The 22,493-nt window shown below is 43.9% G+C and overlaps 1 protein-coding gene across 1 annotated transcript; it reads left to right on the top strand.

Moving 5' to 3' along the window:
- Positions 1-4,401: 4,401 nt before the first annotated feature.
- On the top strand, positions 4,402-7,273 carry LOC122862213. The gene is made up of 5 exons (XM_044167545.1): positions 4,402-4,483; positions 4,685-4,786; positions 4,876-4,953; positions 5,039-5,398; positions 5,978-7,273. The coding sequence occupies exons 1-5, from the start codon at positions 4,402-4,404 to the stop codon at positions 6,106-6,108; spliced, it is 753 nt and encodes a 250-aa protein (XP_044023480.1). The 3' UTR covers positions 6,109-7,273.
- The last annotated feature ends 15,220 nt before the right edge of the window (positions 7,274-22,493 follow it).

Raw genomic sequence — 22,493 nt, 5'->3', positions numbered from 1 at the left:
ATTAGCTGTTGTAGTTAGCCAGCCCGCAGTAGCCAGTGCGGACCCACCAGAGATTGCTCCTGTTAGCCATCTCCCAGCAGCTCCCGAGCAGCTTCATTTTGAGAAATGTGAAGCTAGCGACACCAGCGACCATAGTCAAATGTATTCCTGGGGCCAGAGTGGGCGACGTTGAATCCTATGTAAAACTACTGGCTAAGGATAATGTCACAGAATAACAGGCAGGGGACACCGAGATGGAAGGGAATATTTTTATTTAGATGACAGCCATAAGTGGAGAGTGTGGAGATAGGTAGAGTGGATCTGGGGAAGTCACCAGAGGGAAGCCACAGGAGACTGGAGAGACCAGGGAGGAATGGAGACGCCACGGAGGACTGGAGAACACACGGGGAACGATTAGAAAGAGCACTGTAGTTACCGGGTATATGGAGTCCTATACATAAATGAGGTCGGACACTGAGTGAGGAGAGTGCTGTAGCAATCATTGATCTGAAGCAGGGAATTACACAGCAGGTCAAAAGGAGGAAGAGCACAATAACACATTCTTCCATCCTCCCATAGTCAGCCATGACCACATGTCCCGTCCTCCCACACTCTGGGAGTCTAGGCTTTTCTCCTCATGCAGTAGGTCGTTCAGGTGGGAAACAACATGAGTCATATTGTCTGTGATGTCTGGAACATAGGTGCAGCAATCAGTCCCAATAATATGACAAACTCCTTGACTAGCCAACATCAAGTCCAAAGCCATCCTATTCTGGAGGGCCACGTTTTTGATCCCCTGCATGGTAGGAGTGAGAGTGGAAAACCCTACCTCTACCGGTGTCGTCAGGTTCTCAAGATCTATGGCCAGGTGGTCTATTTTGTGTGCATTATTCACAGTCCCCCACCAGGGGAGGATGCCACTGATTCCTTTCTCCCTTGGTGACACTCTCGTAGTGGATCGCCGTGCTCTGTGTGGTAAGTAATAGTGAGCATAGTGGGTGTGAAAATGAGTGATGGTGGGTAGAAGGTTCACAGATATTATCAGCTTAGCAAGGTAGCAGGTGCCACACCACCCCAGTCTGAGGGATTGATAAACATGTTGTCCACATACCCACAGGTGTTCTCTTAGGGATCCAAATTCATCCTCCATAGGCATCAGGATGATGGGATTGTTGCTTCCTGGGTGGTGTAAGCTGGTGGTGTCAGTCAGATTCAGCTGGGCGATTTATGGCTGAGGTCCCCTGCATTCGCTTTGGGCTCCCTTGTTCCACTCGATGGCGCATGTTGTAGTGAAAATCTGTTTGCATGCCGAAGTCCCCAGGAAGTGATCTCTAGAAGTGTAGCACTGTCTGGTGAATCCAACCATACCGGCCTGGGATGTTGGATTGGTAGTCATGATGGGCCGATGAATCCCTTGCTGGGTTATTTGGCTCATGTTCCAAAACCTTGCTGTGGAGCCGTCGGAGTTGGTAATGCTGATGTTACATAGCTCTGGTTAGTCACTTTTCTGGCAGTAGTCAGTATAGTTGCATACCATGTGTTGTCTTCCAGCTGAGCTGGGATGTTGGGGAAGATGGATGCCACCTCCCTTTTGACCCCTCCTTCTTCTAGGGTTAGTTGTGATTCGAATGTTTCCATTAGTGAGACTAATGACAGGAAAATGATGACAGCAAGCAGCACCCTGCGTCCGTGGCCTCTCAGTCCGTCACTCCTCCATCGCCATCTTTCTCTGGTCTCAAGTGTCATCTTATCAGTTGTGTCACCTCTGCCTACCCCCTAATCAGTGTGCCTGTGACGTTGGTTCGGGAGGGTAGTGGTTCTAAGTGTGTAGAGAAACTCCCCCACGGGACCGCCACTCCCCTCCAATACCCCCTGAATGCACAAGGGGAGGAAGGTTCGGTTCACTCACTGATCTCGATCTCACTTGTCTGGTGATTGGCTTCTGGCCCCGGCTTGGGTACTCGTTTGCAGTGGGTGGCGTGGATCCACGTAGCTCTCTCTGCCACCTTTACAGCTGTTTTAGTGGTGAGCAATATTTGGTAGGGACCATTCCACCGCCAGTTCTTTCATCTGAAATCCTTCACCACAATCCAATCACCAGGCTCCAAGTCATGAAGTTTCCTCTCTGCAGCCCTTGGAATGGCTTCCTTCACCTGTTTGTAAATATCAGAAAGCAGAGAGGATTAGTTTGTGCAATAGCGTAGCATCTCATCCTCACATTGGCTGGTGTTGGGAAGTTGTCTTTTCACTGGCCCAATACCAGTGTTTAATGGTCTGTCTCATCACAACACTTAGCCAGCTTGTTTTTCAGAGAACTGTTCTCCTTTCCACGGCTCCTGCGCTGGCTGGGTAATAACCACAATGATGTTTTAAATCAATACCAGGATACTCTCCTACACTCTTCAATGCTGCGCTTATGAAAGGCGTACCGTTATCACTGGAGACCTTATCTGGAATATCCCAGCATGGGACGATATCTCGTATAAGACTCTTTACTACTGCTGCTGAATCCTGTTTGGCCTCTACCTATTTAGAGAAAATGTCAACAATGACCAAACAATATTTCTTTCCCTCAGCTCAATGAAATCCATCTGCAATTTTGGCAAAATTAAATTTTTGAGAGAAGTTATTAAATCCCTTTGCGAACCAGCATCTGTTCCGCTCCAGCACCATGTTCCTCTTTGGTTTCGCCCATGGGTCAACAGAGAGAGATAAACAATACTTTCTGCCACTTTTTAATTGAAGGATGATGGATGGTGACCTTTGACCTTTGATAAACCCCCCCCGGAAGTCTCTCCCACCCCTCGGAAGTGCGTCACACGGGAAGTGCGTCACGTCGGAAGTGCGTCATGCCGGAAGTGCGTGGCCTTATGCGTGGACCAATGAGCGTGAGGCAGGCGTGGTTAGCAGGAGCCAATGAGCGTGAAGCATGCGTGGTGAGCAGGAGCGAATTGGAGTAAAGTAGGCATGGGAATGAAAAACCCTGTAAATTAAATAATATGATTAAATAATTCAATCATTTAAGTGAAATCAATAGTATCAAAAGTATAAAAATAATTGACAAATTTACCATCTGTAAAATCTAATCTTTCAGGAGCAAAAGACACGTCCTTCTCTGTTGTCTGTCCGGTGCAGAGTGAGGTGTGAATGAATTGGAAAGATGTGGGAGGGTAGGCGGAGTTTGCGTGAACCAAAGGGAGGGTTAGCCAATGGGAAAATAGGTTAGGAGGAGCTTGCGTGAGGCGATGATTCTGTGAAAATGTGAAATAAAAAAGAAATGATTAAAGTTTTGAAGCTGAATAAATGTAAAGATATCCGTTGATGAATGTCTACAGGCAGCATCTCTTGCAACTCCTGTGCAGATTGTGTGAAGATCAAGGAATGAGGGTGTCAGATCTTCCTTTGTAATACCATCACCCTAAAGACAGTTTGAAATCGGCATGTGAATCTCCTCACACACACACACACACACACACACACAGAGTAAAGAAAACCACACCGATGATTCACCAATGAAAATGTGAAATAAAAAATAAATGATTAAAGTTTTGAAGCTGAATAAATGTCCAGATATCCGTTAATGATTGTCTACAGGCAGCATCTCTTGCAACTCCTGCACAGATTGTGTGAAGATCAAGGAATGAGGGTGTCAGATCTTCCTTTGTAATACTATCTCCCTAAAGACAGTTTGAAATCGGCTTGTGAATCTCCTCACACACACACACAGAGTAAAGAAAACCACACAGCTGCCTAAGGCAATTATCAATCATCTATACACCCTGTATCCCTAAAAGGATCAATCTTCCCTGCTCTTTCTGACGACACAGCTGCCTAAGGCAATTCTCAATCATCTATACATCCTGTGTCCCTAAAAGGATCAATGTTTCCTGCTCTTTCTGAAGGCCCTTTGTATGAAGACAGATCAAGAAATGTCTCTTTTATGGTCTTAAGGTATATTTAAAAAAGATTATACTTTAAAGTTTCACAATATCATAATAGGAAATTACAATAAGTGTCTTTAACACTGAGCCTGATGTCAAATGTCAAAGTACATTTGTATGTTTCTGTGTGAAGCCCCGTGTTGGCGCTCTGGATAATAAACATCTCAAATGACAAGAAAGTAAATTAAATGTTAAATCTCAGAGGCTAATCTCTGCATCAAACACACACACACAACACACACACACACACACACACACACACACACACACGGGAATCAGAGAAGATCAAGAGGTTATGTGTTGACAGGCCGGAGTCGGCACCCTGTAGCTGTCACCCCGCATCTGCAGTTAATTAGGGGTAATTTAGCTAGAAATGGGAATGTATGCATATGAGTGTTGGCAGACCGGAACCGGCATCCTGCCGATATAGACTGTTTGGTCATTGCATTGTTTTCACACACACACAGGAACTTATAAAGATATGGGGTACCTAGTGACTGTGGATATTAAAAACTTGGAGAATGGAATGCAGCGTCCTGTAAAGATCAAGAAGATTGGAGGAAGTGTGAAATTTATGCATTTACATAGTATTGTGTACCTGGAGGAGCACAAGGTATATAACCAGCTATTTCTGATCTAGCAGGGATAGTGTGTGTGGAGAGGTCTCTGTGTTGTGTCTCCATATCTATCTGAGAGAATAGGACTTCTGAACCTGACAGCAGAGAATGGCTCAAGCATCCGGTAAATTACCTATATCTTTAAAGCTAAATTTTATGCGTTTAAACCTTTAGGCAGAAACATAGGGAATTTTTCATTTTTTGCAGTGACTCTAAATGGAGGGGTGAACCTTCAAGCAGAGGAGTCTGGTAAGTACAGGTCTACATTATGTATTTTTAATACTGAAATATCTAAAACACTTTTATTTCCTACCGTGATTATAAATTATATCTTTCAGATTCATCAACTGATACCTCAACATCCGAGACCTCGTCTGATACTGACTCCTCATCTGTGCTTTCAGAGGCAGTACCCGGTGAGTTGCTACATTTTTTACCAGTTGTTTTTTTAAAACCTAAAACTTACGCAGAATATTTATCAAAAACTTTTTCTCATGCTAGATCTGTGGGGCGAATTGGACCAATATTTCCAAGAAGGGTTATCGCCATCATCACAGCCACAGGATGACGCAACGGGGCATACCTCAGACGGTCAAAACATTATACATTCTTTAGAGGCTGCCCGGTTAACCGGAAGAGATCCAGCTGATGTGATACCGCATCAGAATTTTGAAGATCAACCGCCATTTCACCGGGAGTCAATCTTACCCGCTAATCAACCGCTGATGACCGCGGAGAGGCCTCAACCAGCGGACAGGGATCCAGGATCCTCATCGGGTCGCAACCTCAGGAGAACCAGTTTTGAGATTACATACCCGAGATCCCGCGGGGCTTCCAGCGAAGGATTTCCATCAGCACGCTGTAAGTCTATTTGCTTTTTAAATTGTTACATTGTGAGACGATTCAATCATGCCGTATAAATGTAATAATTACCCAGAAGGGAGCAATGTACGTTCCTTTTCTCTCATTTTACATCATAAGCATACACGGAAGGTTTTGTATGTGTGAAATTAAATAGGCTATGCTTAAAAATTAACTTTCTACAAAAGCGGAGTTTCATAAGGTATATTTGACTGTGTGTCGTTATAAGCTATTAACTGTGACGGTTGAGTTATAGCGTTATCCTGGTGTTTTTTTTTTTAAATATAAAGAGATAAGTTGTATGTGTGATATTAAATAGGCCTTGCTTTGAAACGTAATTTTCTACAAAAGCGGAGTCTCATAAGCTGTATTTGACTGTGTGTTGTTATAAGCTATTAATTGTGACGGTTGAGTTATAGCGTTATCTTGGTGTTTTTTAATTTACGAATAAGATGCTATAAATTCTGGGGTTTTTGCTTTTGTTATTCTCATCAGTCTCTCTTAAACAGCTGTTTAGGGGTTGCTGTGTTTATGAAATCTGCCCGTTTATGAAGTTAATGTTTTCTTTTTTGTCTCCAGCAAACAGACCCAGGTCCAGAACATCCAGGTGTCATCGGTGCTGCGGAGCTACACACCAGCAATTGGATCTGATGTCTAGAGCCTTTTGGCTCCTCTGTCAGAAGTTAGGTGTACAAAGTGACAATTTGTAAACTGTTTCAGTCTGTGATTTTTATCATCTGTATAATTGCAATGATGCTGATTTAAGGTTTTTAAAATCGTTTCATTTGTATGAGGTCATGGATCAACACACCTTATTAGCTATTGATTTTTTAGAGAGTTTAGCAGACTCAGTAGCACAAAATCTCCAGAATGCGTCGGGTTTTCAAAACGATTTAACTGAAAATGATTTGAATGAAAACGACGCAGCCGCTACATCTAACAGCTCCGAACAGCCGGTAGATCCTCTCCTTGCTTTAAATCAAGCTCTTGCTAACCTTGAATAGTTAGAGAATGAATCATCACCAAATGAAACAATCAGAATAAATAATGTCCAACTCGAACAAAGTCCCACTTTATCAGACCCTCAGACGCCTCCAAACTACATCGATCTCAGCATACCCAGTCCTCCCGTGCAGCAGGGAGGTGCTCATATTTCCCCACAACCACGCGTTGTGCGGCAAAGCCGATTTGCAAATGATCAAATCAGACAGTTGTTAAACTTTCCACCCCCTCTTAACGCAGATGGAATAGTGGATTACAGCATTTTTTACAATACAGCTCTACGGGATGCCGATGCGTTACTACAAAATGCATTAGCATACGTGACTCCTTGGGATGCGGTACAGTTAGAGCTGCGCGGGGAAAATCTCCCTAGTAACGTCTCGGTCGTCTTATCTAATGACGAGCTCCCCAGCCTAGCCGACTTTGAAAGGCTCTTACTCCGTGTTGTGCAGTCTAACTGGGCCGTTATGGCCGATGGTCAGCTAGAACTTGTTGTAGAAGTGATCCAGAACCCTAGGGGTGGGGGGAAACGAGTTCTTGGGAAAATGCTAGACAGTGAAATCATTAAAAAAAAAAGACGTTTTCTGTACATTGTCCACAACAGAGAGAATCAACTATGTTTTGCCATCTGTCTGGCTCATCTGTTAGATCCTGATATCAGTGATAGAGAAGCCCTCGAACGCGGTAGACAGCTTCAAATTGATGTAGGGTTAGACGAGCAGACAGCTGTATCCTTTAGCGACATCCCTAAATTTGAAACCGCGTTGGACTGTACAATTGTAGTGTTTTACAGAACCGAGGAAGACAGAGCTCTCCGCAAATTCTTGACAAATAGCCCAAGACGGAGTAAAACCCTGATTTTGTTTCTCTTCCAAAATCACAACTATGCGGTTAAAAATCTCAAAGCCTTTCTAGGTTCGCCTTATGGTTGTGAGCACTGCTTTACAGGTTTTAACACCGTGTTAGGCCATACTTATGGCTTCGTTGCACCGTATGCTTTGACCCCGGTTGTACACAGAGGCCGTGTCAACCTGTTGTGTGTGACCAATGCAACAGAACGTGTCGCTCGCCTTTCTGTTTGGCCAAACACAAAGAACCTACAGAGAGATCGAGAAGTCAAACATATGCCAGCGCTTGTGCTTTGTACAAAAAATGTACCAAATGCGCAAGGCTGTACTACTGTGCTATAAACGGTAACGGTAAACAACACAAATGTCAGACTGCGAAATGTAAAATTTGCGACGAGAAATTGAACTCTGACTCTGAGACTGAGGTTCATCAGTGCTACATCCAACCGATACCCCCTGAAACAAAACACAATGAAAAAGTGGTGTTTTATGATTTTGAAACATACGTTGACAAGAAAGGCGTTCACGTTACGTTTTTAGTGTGTACACGAACCTTAGATGGTAAAACATGGAGCTCTCAGGGTGCAGATTGTGCCAAAGAGTTTCTACTGCATTTCAGACGGCCTTTGTACAAAAACGCAGTGTTTATAGCACACAATGCCAAAGGGTTTGACAGCTACCTCCTTATCAAAGCCATGGTCGAACAGGGATTAAAGCCCTCTTTGATTATGCAAGGATCAAAAGTAATTTGCATCACCGATAACGATTACAAACAAAGATACATCGACTCTCTATCCTTTTTAACCATGCGTTTAGCTAATTTCCCGAAAGCGCTCGGTTTCAATGATAAAGTAAAGGGGTACTTTCCTCATGGTTTCAGCTCAGAGGCCCATTTGAGTTATACAGGCGAGTACCCTCCCCCTCAGGCTTACAGGCTTATATTGAAACCATGACAACGGAGCAACTAACAGACTTTTACAGCTGGTATGCGACGGTGCGGCACGGCACATTCAACTTCATGAAAGAGGCTCGCCTCTATTGTCGAAATGATGTAGACATTCTCGCTGAGGGTTGCATGCTTTTCAGAAAACAGTACATCTCTGAAACCGCCGTTGACCCCTTCAGCCGTGCAACCATTGCGTCGGCATGCATGAAGGTGTTTCTGACAAACTTTCTACCACCTAAAACATTAGCGACCCCCTCTCTGGACGACTACAGGCGTCAGTTCAAGACATTTTCAAACGCCGGTATCCAGTGGTTAGAGTGGTTGTCACACACCCGCGGCATCCCTATCCAACATGCTTTAAATAAGGGGGAAAAACAGCTGGGGCGCTTCTTTGTAGACGGGTATGCTGAGATCGGTGGGGTGAAATATGCCTATGAGTTTCTAGGATGTTTCTATCACGGCAGTTCAATTTGCTATCAAGCGCACGACACCTGTCCTCTGACGGGTCGCCCCTTCGGAGAGTTGCACACACGCTGCAAGGACAAATTACGTGAGTTAGAAGCCACGCACAAGGTAAAACTCATCATCATGCGTGAGCACACGTGGACGATGCTGAAAAAATCTCATCACGGGCTGAAGGAGTTTCTCAAACAATATAAGGCTCCACAGCCGTTGTCACCCCGCAAAGCTTTGTACGGAGGGCGTACCTCTGCTATAAAGTTGAGACACACCGCTGCGTCGAACGAGACAATCTCTTATGTAGATGTGACATCTCTCTATCCGTACTGTAACACCAACTTCCCCTATCCTCTCGGGCACCCTGAAATAATCTATAAAGATTTCCAAGAACCTCAAAGCTACTTTGGGCTAATCAGTGCAAGGGTCTACCCGCCGAGAGAGTTGTACTTTCCAGTCCTGCCCTATAGAACGACGGGGGGTAAGCTTGTGTTTACCCTTTGCCGAGCATGCGCCAAGCTCAATTTGCAGGAGGGTCCGTGTCGGCATAGCGATGATGACAGGGTGTTGACAGGTGTCTGGGTCACTCCTGAATTTAACAAGGCTTTGGAGATGGGCTATCGGATAGCTGAAATAACTGAGGTATGGCACTTTGATAGACACAGTGATTCTATTTTTGTTGACTATATGCACACTTTTCTGAAAGGTAAACAGGAAGCTTCGGGTTACCCTTCCGACGCTGTAGATCAGGAAAGCAGAGAAAAGTACATCAGCGACTATCATGCAAACCAGGGGATTTTGCTGGAGGCGGATAAAATCAGACCAAACCCTGCTAAAAGACAAGTGTCTAAATTATGTCTGAACTCCTTTTGAGGTAAGTTTGCACAGAGAAGCAACCAAACACAAACCAAACTAGTCACAGACCCGGAAGAATTCTTTAACCTCATGTTTTCTGAAAAATATAAAGTCAACTACTTCTCCTTCGTCAGTGACAAAGTGGCTTTGGTTCAGTGGTCTTACGGAGACCGCTGTATCCCGCTACCAAACAAGGTAGATAATGTTTTTATAGCCGCTTTCACCACAGCCTACGGACGTCTGACTTTGTACAGATATTTGGAACAGTTGCAAGATAGAGTCCTTTACTGCGACACAGACAGCCTCATCTATGTCACAAAAGAGGGAGAGACGCTGCTCAAGCTGGGTAATTACCTGGGAGATTTGACGGATGAGTTAGGGGGAGATAGCATCAAAGAATTTGTGGCAGCGGGTCCAAAAAGTTATGCTTACCAAACTCAAAACAACAAGGTTGTTTTACGCATAAAAGGCATTACGCAGACGCACCAGTGCTGTGAAATTGTCAACTTTGATAGCGTCAAAGACCTGGTTCAGGATTATGTGCAAAACTCTGATGAGAGGGGAGTCCTTGAAATCCCTCAACACAATATTGTGCGAGATAAGAAAGGCTTCCTTCTAAAAAACACGTCATTCCAAAAAAAGTTCAGAGTTGTGTATGATAAAAGACGGCTGCTGAGTCTAGGACATACACTGCCTTTTGGTTATTGAGGAGAAAATGTTTTCATCTGAAGAAATTGATTTTGACCCCAGATTGAAAGTGCCTTTTTCTTGTCTGGTCACAGGACCGAGTGGCTGTGGCAAGACTTATTTTGTAAAGTCTGTTTTGGAAAACTGTAATCATGTGATGGATATACTGCCTGATAACATTGTATGGATTTTTACATCGTTTCAACCGTTGTATGCAGAACTGCAAAAGAAGAATAAAAAGATTAAATTTGTTGAAGGCCTGCCTCATTCTTTTGATGATGAAAAACTGTTTCCCTCTGACCAAAATCATTTGATTATTTTGGACGACGTCATTTTTCAGGCCTCTGACCATCCCGATGTAGTCAAAATTTTTACACAATACCGACATCACAAGAACATGTCCGTCATGATGCTGACTCAAAATCTTTTCCATCAAGGTAAGCACAGCCGCACCATCAGTTTAAACAGTAATTATCTGGTACTGTTTAAAAACCCTCGAGACAGATTACAGCTGAATATATTGGCTCAACAAATGTTTCCCGGACGAAAAGCCTTTTTATTAGAAAGTTTTGAAGATGCTACCAAAGATCCTCACGGGTATTTAATCATCGATCTCACACCTGGCTGCCCAGAACAATACAGACTAAGGACGGGAATACTCCCCCTTCAGTGGCCCGTCGTCTATCTACCTAAATCCAAGTCCTGATCCAGTATGTCAGCGCGCTTAAAAAGAAATGCGCCTTTACTACGCGCTTTATGTCACGCCACGCCTCGGAAACGTAAAGATATTCTCAACCATTGTTCATCTGACTTTCTGCAGTCTCTGTGCGAGCTCTCCTTAAACCTCTTAAAAGGAAACATTCCCCTGACATCGGCTCAATATAAAAAACTCAGAAAACAAAAGAAAATTATCAAGTTGCTGGCCAATAAAAAAAACAGTCTAAAAACCAAACACCAGGCTCTGAGAAAACAGTCTGGAGGTTTTCTCTTAACTTTACTGTCAGCGGTGGTGCCGATATTTGGAGAGTTGCTGGGAGGGCTTATTAGAAGATAAATCATGACTCAAAAGATGTTTTTGATTTTGCCGCAACAGTTAAACCGTCTGAGTCAGTCGGTAGCTTCTACTCCTGGCGCCGGGGAAACGATGAGACGTACGGCAGAAAATGATTTGGATGTAAAAATGAGGGATGTGTTAAATGAGGGTTTGAACGCTCATGATAAAATTAAAAAATACAACGCTCTGCTGCAAAGATACCTGACATTACTCAAACAAGATGAGAAAGATGACCGTTGTATCACTTTGACTCTAACCCAAGAATCGGGGGAACAAGAAAATCAGCGAGAAGACAAGCAAGTAACGCTGGATGAAACTGCTAGCGAGGTGCTGCAAAACCTACCTGTTCGCTACCATAACAATGCAGAGTACATTATGAAGAAATTAACCAAGAGCGGATGGGCTCCTTCAGGAGAGTTTGTCCATAAAGGAGAGATTGTGAAAGGCTCACACCTGCTAGACCTGATTAAAAATCTCTCTGTCATGTATAAAAAATCCAGAGAACCCAAGGGATGGATGGGGTTTCTAAATACTTTACGGGAGCTCAACATCCCTTCATCCTTGATGAGTAACCCCCGTGCTCGCGAGCAATATCATAAACTTCAGAAGGGAGGACCGCTTTGGGACGACGATGATGAGGGGTCACCCCTAGTGTTGAAGAAGGGAAAGAAAAAAAAACAGTCGCCCTTAGCACCACGCTGGGACTATGAGATGGAAACATCACCTCCGCAGTTAAGATCAGGAAAACGAAAGAAACATATACCTTTATCACCTAGCTGGCTTTATTTGAATAAAAAATGATTCAAACAAATTTAACAGTCTCCAGATCCATCTTTATTTATATAAAGTTGTAACAATCTTTAAACATTTGTAAAGAACAGACGGTGTGGTGAAAAGATCCGGCTCTTTGCAACCTCATACAACTTTGATATTTTTTCACAAACTTTGATACCATAACATCATTCTTCGTCACATCATCTTGATACAAAGACAGCACATTTTCAAAAGATAAACCGCAGGCTCTGTGGCATAAATAATAAACACAATGCTGACCGCACACCGTAGACAGAACGTGTTGAAGCTGACTGTTGTGGTATAAAATAGATTCGCAACGGTTTTCTAAAAATTGCAAGATGCTTTTAGGATAATGTGAAAAATCCGGGGAGAATCCGAAAGAATCAAAAAAACTGCCTTTTTTGCCTTCCTCAAGAGTGAGGGCCAACCAGTGCTCTCCTGGTTCGTGTGCAGGGTGCGTGTTGACTATAAAAAAGGCTGGAAGTCTAAAGGACTGACGCAGTAAAGGTAACTGATCAGCGGCCCACACTCCGCAAAAAGCATCTCCTAGTAAATGACGTAGTAATCCGTCCAATTGGTGATTGTTCATATTGTCTCAGTAATAGTCCACAAGCACCTGTCGTTTGGAATTAATCTCCAAAATAGACTCGTAACAAGCATAAACGATGAGAGTGGTAGTATGGGGCAGCAGCTCTCTGAATCTCATTTCCAGTCTTAAACTTCCGTTGGAAACGCACGACAAGGCGTCTGCTTAAAGGTAAATCTTTCAAGTGTCTCCCCGTAGCGGTAAACATATTATAAAACTCTCTGACAGATAACCCCTGATTAAATTGAGGTTGGAAAGCTTTGGCGGGCACCTGTCTCCCATCCTGACACAGAGCCATGTATTCAACGTTGTTGTGAATAAAATTGAAGGGTGACAGATCTCTTTTTCCTGTGAAGGCTTCATGGTTCACCATGGCTATCACTAGATATTTAGGCATCGTCCCCAGGAAGAGGTTTTCCTGGTTACATATTCTGGAATTCTCTGGGATGGAGTAGGTTTTTACATTCACGCGTGATAATGGGTAGAGAGCATTGCCCCTCATTAAAGCGGACGCGTGGCCTAAACGCACGGCGGGGGAAACGGTGACTTTCTTGATAAACAACGAGACCCCCAGTATTTTTAAACGGAAAGTGCTGGCGGCGTTGCCCATGAGACAGAAGGCGTCATTAGCTCTGGTCAGCTTAATTCTCAAATCCACAGAGTTCAAGAGAAGCCTCTCGCAGAAAAATATGTCTGCGTGAAGAGGACCTAGTAGGTGAAGTTCTTTAGATTCTGAGGTAAACCGGGCTCTCTGATTTAATCCCCTATTTGGCCCGTTATTTGGTACTATAGAGTCCATAGCACTGGCCGTGTCTTTGTAAAATAGCCCGGCAGTGAACTGACTTTTCAGCGTATCGTCTGAATAGTTGAGGAGGGTCTCTATCATCGCTCTGTATGGGTGAGTTGCGCTGGATTGTGAAATTAACCTATCCCCCAGAATAACGTCACATTGGTTAAAAATTGTGTTCAGAGGATAATTGATGAGGCCTACCGCGGCGTTGGCGGGTAGGTTTGAGCCGTCAGCGTTGGTAATTTTCACACGAAGATGAATCAAAGTATCATTCAGATCCATGTATTTTTCCCCATCTCCAGGGATAAAAAATTCAATAGGACCTCCGTCGGTAATGGATGCCAAAGGCAGGACTTCTGTGTAGAGCTTTTCATTGATAGACAGTTGCGTCATAGGTGCTGAAAATAAATCCAGCTCACCCATAGTGCATTCGGCTGATTTGTGATGTAAAAGCGCCATATTTGTTTTCTAAAATATATCTCCGGAGCTCGCAACAGCGTGCTTTCCTTTGGACTTACTTCTCCCTACTGATTTTCTCTTTTTTGACCTACGTACTTTTACTCGCTGCCCCGGAGGTCTCTTCCTCAGTCGTCTGGCTAAAACCATCATACCGCCGGATCCTTCTTGAGCCCCGTTGTCCGATCGACCCCCTATTCTACTAACAGCGTGGCTTATCACCTCCGAGGCAATGTTTTTTGCGGCTGATTTAAGATGAGGCTTAGCAATGGCAAATCCTTTTTTCATCAACGGCGATACAAAACGAAATATTTTAGAAAAAATCGAACCGATTCCTCTCCCGTACATAACAGGCGCCCCGTAAAAACTGGGGAGAGCGCCTCCTACTTGATTCTCATGTCACAGAGGATTTTTTTTGGAAGGTCTAAAATGGAGTTTCACGATAGTCTTCCCAAAGGTAAAATTCATAGGTTTATTTTGATCCGTCTTTATCTCAATGTGGATGTTTTCGATGTGCTGCTTGACCACCGGTAGGTAGCAGGGTGGATTAAAATACTGCGTGATGACGTCCCCGTACGTTCCTTCTATAGCGATCGTTCTCAAGAGCGGAGCGTAAGCGTCACCAACCAGCTGATGTCGTACCACATCACTATAACAATACTAATACATTCGTGCTGTAGCTGGCTCGGGTGATCAATTTGACAGTCGTTACAGATTTCAGATCTGTACACGGTCAGAACCTTGCTCAACAGGCGAACCACCACGGCTCTCACCGTGTTCAGAAATAGGTCAGAGAGCACCCCGTCAGGTTTGTCCTCTTCCTTGGGAGGGGGGTGGTGAGGCGCTTGGAGTTGAGGATACCGAAGAAGAAGAAGAGGGCCAGTCAGGGGAGGGAGATGGTGATGGAGGAGGCAGAATCCAGTCAGAGGTCCCCGGCGGTGAAGGTGGGGGTGTCGTATCAAGGGTAGGGCTCCCGGGTCGCAGGATACAAGGGAGAGACATGGCTTTTCTCAGAATCGGAGATGAATCTGTGCTTTCTGGTTGTGGTAGAAAAGGAACAGACATGATTTGAAGTTGCAGGGGTACCCGTTTCAAGCGGAATGAATTAGGGGGCGGAGTCAGAGGAGGAGTCGGGGGCGGTGTCATTCTTTCTTATCGTCAGAATGTCTCTCGATGTCTGACTTCTTAGGAAGAGATCCTTCAGTTTTTCTGCTTTTTCAATCATCATTTTCATCCACACCTTGAGGGGCAGACGTAATGACGTCTGGAACACACCGCATTCGGTATTGAAATATTCCAAGACAAATTCGTCCGAGTGTTCATCTCCATCGACCACCTGACGGCTTGTGCGGTAGAACCATCTGCCGGAACCCGAGCTTTTCGTCTCCCAAATGCTGCAGGTTACAATTTTTTTCTGGGCGAGTGCCGGTGGAAATTCCTGTTTAACCCGCACAAACGTTTGCGTCTATTTGTCTTTTGTCGCAGGTTCCTTTCCTTCATTTGCTCTGTGGTTGTTTGACACCACCAGATTCAGCACAGACCAGTCCACTGACGTAAGCGTTGCTTTTGGAGTGAGGGGTCCAAACGTTTCTCCTTTCTCCAGCTGGTAAAAACAAAGTTCGTTGACTTCATAATTGAACGCATATCCCCACACGCCTCCATTTTCTAAATACCATTCCTCCTGAAGCGTGCTGGGGGGAGGTGTCTGGATCCGAGCCAAATACAACACCTGTTTCTTGGGTGCGCCCCCTAGTGTCGCATTTTGATAATGCGTCACAGGTGTCTGGCTGATCATCTTCAACTGTTTCATCTTGTTTGATGGTTCAGACCGGAAATATTCTGCTTTTATTTTATTTTTTCGCTGCAAGCTCCTCCTAACCTATTTTCCCATTGGCTAACCCTCCCTTTGGTTCACGCAAACTCCGCCTACCCTCCCACATCTTTCCAATTCATTCACACCTCACAACAGAGAAGGACGTGTCTTTTGCTCCTGAAAGATTAGATTTTACAGATGGTAAATTTGTCAATTATTTTTATACTTTTAATACTATTGATTTCACTTAAATGATTGAATTATTTAATCATATTATTTAATTTACAGGGTTTTTCATTCCCACGCCTACTTTACTCCAATTCGCTCCTGCTCACCACGCATGCTTCACACTCATTGGCTCCTGCTAACCACGCCTGCCTCACGCTCATTGGTCCACGCATAAGTCCACGCACTTCCGGCATGACGCACTTCCGACGTGACGCACTTCCTGTGTGACGCACTTCCGGGGGGTGGGAGAGACATCCGGGGTTAATCAAAGGTCAAAGGTCACCATCCTTCAATTAAAAAGTGGCAGAAAGTATTGTTTATCTCTCTCTGTCAACACAACATAATAATGGAACAGATACTTCGGTAAGCATGGTCTGTCACTTGGTCCATACCTTTGTCTGTGATAGTGCAGCCTGCCTTTCGCCACACTGCTTTTTCCTCTGCTGTTGCTCGTGTCTGCAGTCCCTGCAGATCAGCTGTAGGTGTCAGAGGTTCATTAGTTAATGCAACACAATGAGTGGTCGGTGTTTGTTTGGCAGCAGCTTTTGCTGCCTTATCCTCTCTGGCATTCCCCTGTGAGATAGGATCAAGGTTGTTAGTGTGTGCTTCACATTTACAAATGGCAATCTGCTTAGGCAACAGCACAACATCCAAGAGTTCAGCAACCAGTGTGTGATGTGCAATGGGTTTGCCTGTGGATGTAAGGAAGTTTCTGTTTGCCCAGAGTTTTCCAAAGTCATGCGCCACTCCCCATGCATATCTGCTGTCTGTGAAAATGTTCACAGTTTGGTCATTAGCACATTTACATGCTTCCGTTAATGCAACTAACTCTGCTGCCTGTGCTGAGTAATTTGATGGGAGTGGTTTAGCCAGAATTGTTTCATACAATGTTGTTACTGCAAACCCTGCAAGATTTTTACCAGTTGCTGGATCTCATGATGCTGTGCCATCAACAAACAGCTCCAGCTCTGGATTGATCAATGGTGTTTCCTGCAGATCTGGTATGGGGGAGCACATCTCCGTTATCACTGCCACACAATCGTGAAGTTCACCATCTGCCGCTGTAGGGAGGAGAGTTGCTGGGTTAAGTGATATTAGGCATTTAAAGCAATATGATGTTGTATCTTAACCACCTGGCTGTTGAGAGATGTGAGGTTTTCTGTTCAAGCAATATCATTGAGACAGCATGTGGAACCAACAGTGTCAGATCAGCATAACCCACAATGTCACGTGAGGCGATAACAGCTTTCTCTGCAGCCGCCACAGCCTTCAGACAATTTGGCAGCCCAGCTGCTACAAAGTCAAGCTTGCTGGAAAAATAGCCCACTGGTCTCAGCCTCCCCCCATGTTCTTGTAGTAGTACAGAAGTCATGAACCCACCCCAGTCTGTGTGAAAGGTCTGTTACTGTCAGGGAGACTAAGCGTTGGGGGTGTCTGGAGGGCCAGCTTTAAGTCCACAAAAGCCTTCTCTGCTTCTGGTGTCCAGTGGACTTTGTCTTTGCTGCAAGACCTTTCCCATGTACAATATCTGCAAGATGATTGAGCAGAGCTAGTGTGTCTTTTACACAAGCTTCTCTTGTTTTTGAGCAGATCTTAAGATCATCTACATATTGTAGGAGCGCACTTCCTTCTGTCAATTTGGACATTTCCAAATTGTTCTTTAACGCATCGTTAAACATTCCAGGACTCTCCGAATACCCTTGGATGAGCCTGGTGAATGTAAAACTCTTACCTTAAAAAAAGAACGCAAACAATACTGGCTGTCAGGATCCACTGGGATGCTGAAAAAAGCGTTAGCCAGGTCAACAACTGAAAACCACTTACTTCCAGGTGGCACCTGTGAGAGTATTGTGTGTGGGTTGGGAACATTGGGTGCTTGCGCATGTACTGCTGCATTTACCGCCTGCAAGTCCTGCACGAATCTCCAATGTTGTGGCTCCCTGGCGTCCCGGGGTTTCCGTACGGGGAAAATAGGTGTCCGGACTGGAGATTTTGTGCATGGAATGATCACTCCTGCTTTTAAAAGAGAATCAAACACCAGTTTAATACCGTAAACAGCTTCCTTCTTCAAAGGATATTGGCGCAATGGATAGCGCATTGGACTTCTAATTCAAAAGTTGTGGGTTCTGACACGGCCTGTATGAAGATTTTGGTATGATTACTGCAGGCTCAGCATCTTTGATTAATCCTACATCATACTTGTGTTGTGCCCACAAGCAGGATGGTACCTGATTTAACTCAGGAATTTCTGAGACGTCTTTCACAAAAATGTTTTTGTCATGACTTATTTCATCCTCTGATGTTACCAAACTGGCCATTAAAAACTCTGAATCTGGAATGAGCTCAATGCTTCTTACTCCTGTTGCTATAGCTGAAAATGTTTTCCGCAATACCTCAAGTTGGATGTGAAAATCCACACCTGAGTCTGATGTCTTTACCCAACCAGCAGCTTCCTCACAACGTCTGGTCCAAGGGCCCAAGCATTCCCATGTATCCTGCTTTGCTTTGACCACGGGGACATGAGGATATTAGTTAGGGACTTGAAACAAAGCTTTACAAACCTACTGAGACAGTGCATTTTTTATCATTCCAGTACAACCAGGTCAGCTTTAGTGTGTTTCTCTCTTTGTCTTGCCTGAACCATATGTCCTCAAAATGTTTATCAACCCCAAGATGTACATGTGATGTGAAGTGTAACTCTTGTGGCGACTTGATGTCTATTCATGTATAGTTGTCTGGAAAGAGAGCTTTGACCTTGGTTATTTACCGGCCTGGGATGTTGAATTGGTAGTCATGATGGGCCGATGAATCCCTTGCTTCACACACATCCATATGCTCCCATGTACACACACACACAGACATCCACACAACAATTCCTGCACAGTTTCTTAGTTAAGACACATACACGCAAACACACCCATACCGCATTCCACTTGAGAGCACATATAGAGCATGAGAGAAAAACTATACAGTAATTTTACGCAATAAGAGTCCAGCACATATCCTCCCCTGCCACAGCCTGTGGGCAAACCATTTGTTCAGGGCTTCCATTAGCTTGTTTTTCCACAGAAAACATGTGTCCATCTGCTCTGGGTCCTTTGTTGTGAAGAAAGCCAAGTTGTTTTTTGTTAATGTTCCTTTTTTTCACCTTCTGTCTGTCCGCTCTGCTCTGTCCAGAAACAGCAACACTGACAGCATGGAGACCAGTTTTGCATGAGATTTTTTTTAGCATTGAATTCAAAATATTGTCATCGTAATGCTGGAATGTCTTACTACAATCTATGCTTAGATAACGTTACTGTACTTTAGAGCCTCGGAAAAGATGTTAAAGAGTCCACTTCTGTTTCTGGTTCTTGTTTTTCTTCTTAATCTAAAAAAGTACAAGATGATTTGTTTTAAATTGTACTCACTAGACAGAAGTTAAACCCTGTGAAAATATTGGGGTTCTAGCTAAAGGCATAATATTCAGCCATGAGGAAAGAGTGCACTACTACTATTGTGTCCTGATGAAGCCTATCTGGTTTTGCTGTGTTTTTTGTTTAAAGCCCTGATAAGACAAGCAGTTGTCCAAACTATCAAGTTGCCATTACTATACTGCAATAGTTAGTCCACAATTGGGGAATCTTTGAGGAAGAAAAAAATGTATTACTTTAACCAGTTACATTTTATATCTGATTATTTCTTGTTATTTTTATAGACAGGTTTTAAAGGAAGGATTCCAAGGGATAACTTTGGGAAATACTCACTTGATTTTGTCCCCATCTCTTATTACAGACATTTCAGTTGCACTCCCTTTTATGTTTACCTCCAAATATGTGGTTTAGGTTCATCTGCATAACAGTTAGTTTACAACATGTCTGATTGTATGACTGCTTGTGTTTCTTCCCCCCTCTGAGTTTGTTGCTGTGTTCACAGATCTCAGCAATTAACTTCGTGAGCACAATGTTAGTATAGCTGATAGAAATTATTGCCAAAGCTATGAAAATTAGGCCCAAGTTGTAATAAACTGGAATTATCCTTTAAGAGAACTCAGCTGTTGATCCACTGTGAACATTCACATCCCGCTGCGTACAAACCATGCCACAAGCAAAGAAGTGATCCATCCTTTACGATTTGCATATGTCTCTACCAAAGCCAGCGACTCTAATTTCCTGTTTGCTTTGCAAGCAAGTAGATGACAGAAAAAGCCAACAAAATTGTGCATCACTGAGACTGTATAGTTTATTGGCTTCATAAAGGCAGCAGGTTCAAAGTTAAACAATGAAAGGACTAGAACTCAAATTCTATTTATTTATTTATTGATATAGCGCCAATTCATAACAGATGTTATCTCATTGCTCTCTTTCTATAAAGCAAGTCTAGACTGTACTCTTTATATTATTATTTACAGAGACCCAACAAATCCCACCATGAGCAAGCATTTGCCGACAGTGGCAAGAAAAAACTTCCTTTAAGAGGCAGAAACCTTGGAGAGAACCAGACTCAATGGCTGCTGTGTTAGGTTTTGATAGAGAGAGAGAGAGAGAGAGAGGTTTAGAGACAGAGAGGTTTTGGAAAAGGGGGTCACAATGCAAATACCGCCTAGAAATTTTAAAATAGTAGAAATGTAATTGTAGTGTTAATATTAATAAATTATTAATAATAGGAATGACAGCTATAGGAAAAATAATGTCAGTATTAGTAACAGAGCCAATAACAACAACTGTAGTAGCAGTTGTCGAGCAGGAACACGGGGGCAGCAAGTGGCCCACAACCACAGATCCAGTCTTTGCAGCTCCGGATGGTTCAGGGCTCACCTGAGCCAGCCCTAACTATAAGCTTTATCAAAGAGGAAAGTCTTAAGCCTACTCTTAAATGCGGAGATGGTGTCTGCCTCCCGAACCCAAACTGAAAACTCATGAGAATGTTTGCTATGGCAGACCCTAGATCTAGGTCTATCTAGATTAGTAGAATGCGGGAGATATCAAGTGACTCTGACCAGAACAGGGAATTGCAAGGAAGGGTGGAGACGTGGGGGCCTGCCGCCCTGAGTGTCTGAGACTCGCTCACCGCTGTGATCCAGTGAACTGAGTGGCTGTGGCAACACTCTCTTTCTGGTGAGTTTATTCAACGGGGCCCAGGGTATACCAATTCTCGCTACTGCAAGGGGTGTGTGTGACAGACATGTCAGCAGGGCAGGTCAGGGACCGCTGTGTGTATCATTGCAGTATTTTGGCCAGATTTCTCATTGTCAGACAGGGGTGTTTCTTACAGTTCTTTTTTACAATTTGGCTGCAGTTCTTTTCTACACACTCTTGCCTTACTCATTAGGTTCCCTCGTGGGTTGTTTAAAGATTCGTAGTTTTGAACTCATCTTTAAAAAGGGGGGAGTGAGTGGTGTAAAGTGCTTAGTGTGAAAATATGTGTGAAAATGTTAATGTGCGTGTGAATGTATTAACGGATGCATGAAAGAGTAAATGTGTGAAAAATAAACAGAGTAAGTAAAAGGTGTGAATGCCAAATAGATAATCTGAGAAGGCAATAAAACAGCACCCTCGTTGAAATCCACTAATGTAAACTGCATGATTACCAATTATGGTAAGCACAGCATTGACCAGCTGGACATCTGGGTAAAAGAATTTGGGTTTCCATCAACCGGCAGCTTCTCTCTCAGACAGATAGAGATATTAAAAAAGAAATAAGCAATTTAAAGTAGACTGGAAAGCTTATGCTTGTTGGCAACAAGAAGCACATATCAGGGATAGAAAAATAAAAAAGGCAGATCAAATTCCTGCACCTCCTTAAAAGTGATTCCACTGATGGTGGAGGTGGCAGCAGAGATGGGACTTCACAACTGATTTTCAGACCAAGGACATATGCTGACCTGAAAGAAGCCGTACAATTTCTCCCCTCTGTTCGTGATGGGGGGAGGCATTCGCCACACAGCTACTGGCCTTCTGCCAACAGTTCAGACCCACCACCATCGCTGACCTTTGTGACAAAATAAAGACTCTCTTTTCCCTGAGAATGGATTTGGGAAAGATAACAACCTACAAACAACAAGATGGTGAAACTGTAGTAGAGTATTTGTCCAGGCTCACAGAGATCCATAATACACACAGTGGACTAAAAAAGCCTGTAGCTATGGGGGGGGGTAATAATACAATCACCCCCTGGGAAGTACATCTACGTGACCGTTTCATCAATGGCATTCACCTTGAGATTGTGGACATTGTGAAAAGCAACTGACCTGGGAGTATTTGAGAATCAGAACAGAGTCCAAGGCCAATGAGGACGTGGAGGAAAGGGGAGAGGATGAAGAAGAAGTGACGCTTGTTTCAAATGTGGCAAAATGGGACATTGGGCAAAGGATTGCCCCAAGAATCATGGTCAGGCTGACTGACTAGACGGGGCGTCGACGCCAGGTTGGGAAGGGGCTGGCTTGAACACTGAACTGGAGATGACAGAGCATTCTTCACGTCAGTTACGTAAGAGCACCCACACTGACACAAAAGAGTATTTGAACACACACACAGACAACTGCCTGCATGAGACACACACTGATACACACACTCCTGCACAAGCATGTGAGACACAGCC

The sequence above is a fragment of the Siniperca chuatsi genome, linkage group LG15 (assembly GCF_020085105.1).
Source record: "Siniperca chuatsi isolate FFG_IHB_CAS linkage group LG15, ASM2008510v1, whole genome shotgun sequence".
Taxonomy (NCBI): domain Eukaryota; kingdom Metazoa; phylum Chordata; class Actinopteri; order Centrarchiformes; family Sinipercidae; genus Siniperca; species Siniperca chuatsi.
The sequence above is the reverse complement of the archived record's forward strand: the minus strand, read 5'-3'. Positions and strand labels throughout refer to the sequence as shown.

Excerpts from the sequence above, each read along its gene's own strand:
- LOC122862213 (XM_044167545.1), top strand. The coding sequence starts at position 4,402 with ATGGGGTACCTAGTGACTGTGGATATTAAAAACTTGGAGAATGGAATG. Across the intron at positions 4,484-4,684 it reads GATCAAGAAGATTGGAGGAA|CTAAATTTTATGCGTTTAAA; the intron begins GTGTGAAATTTA and ends ATATCTTTAAAG. Across the intron at positions 5,399-5,977 it reads AGGATTTCCATCAGCACGCT|CAAACAGACCCAGGTCCAGA; the intron begins GTAAGTCTATTT and ends TTTTGTCTCCAG.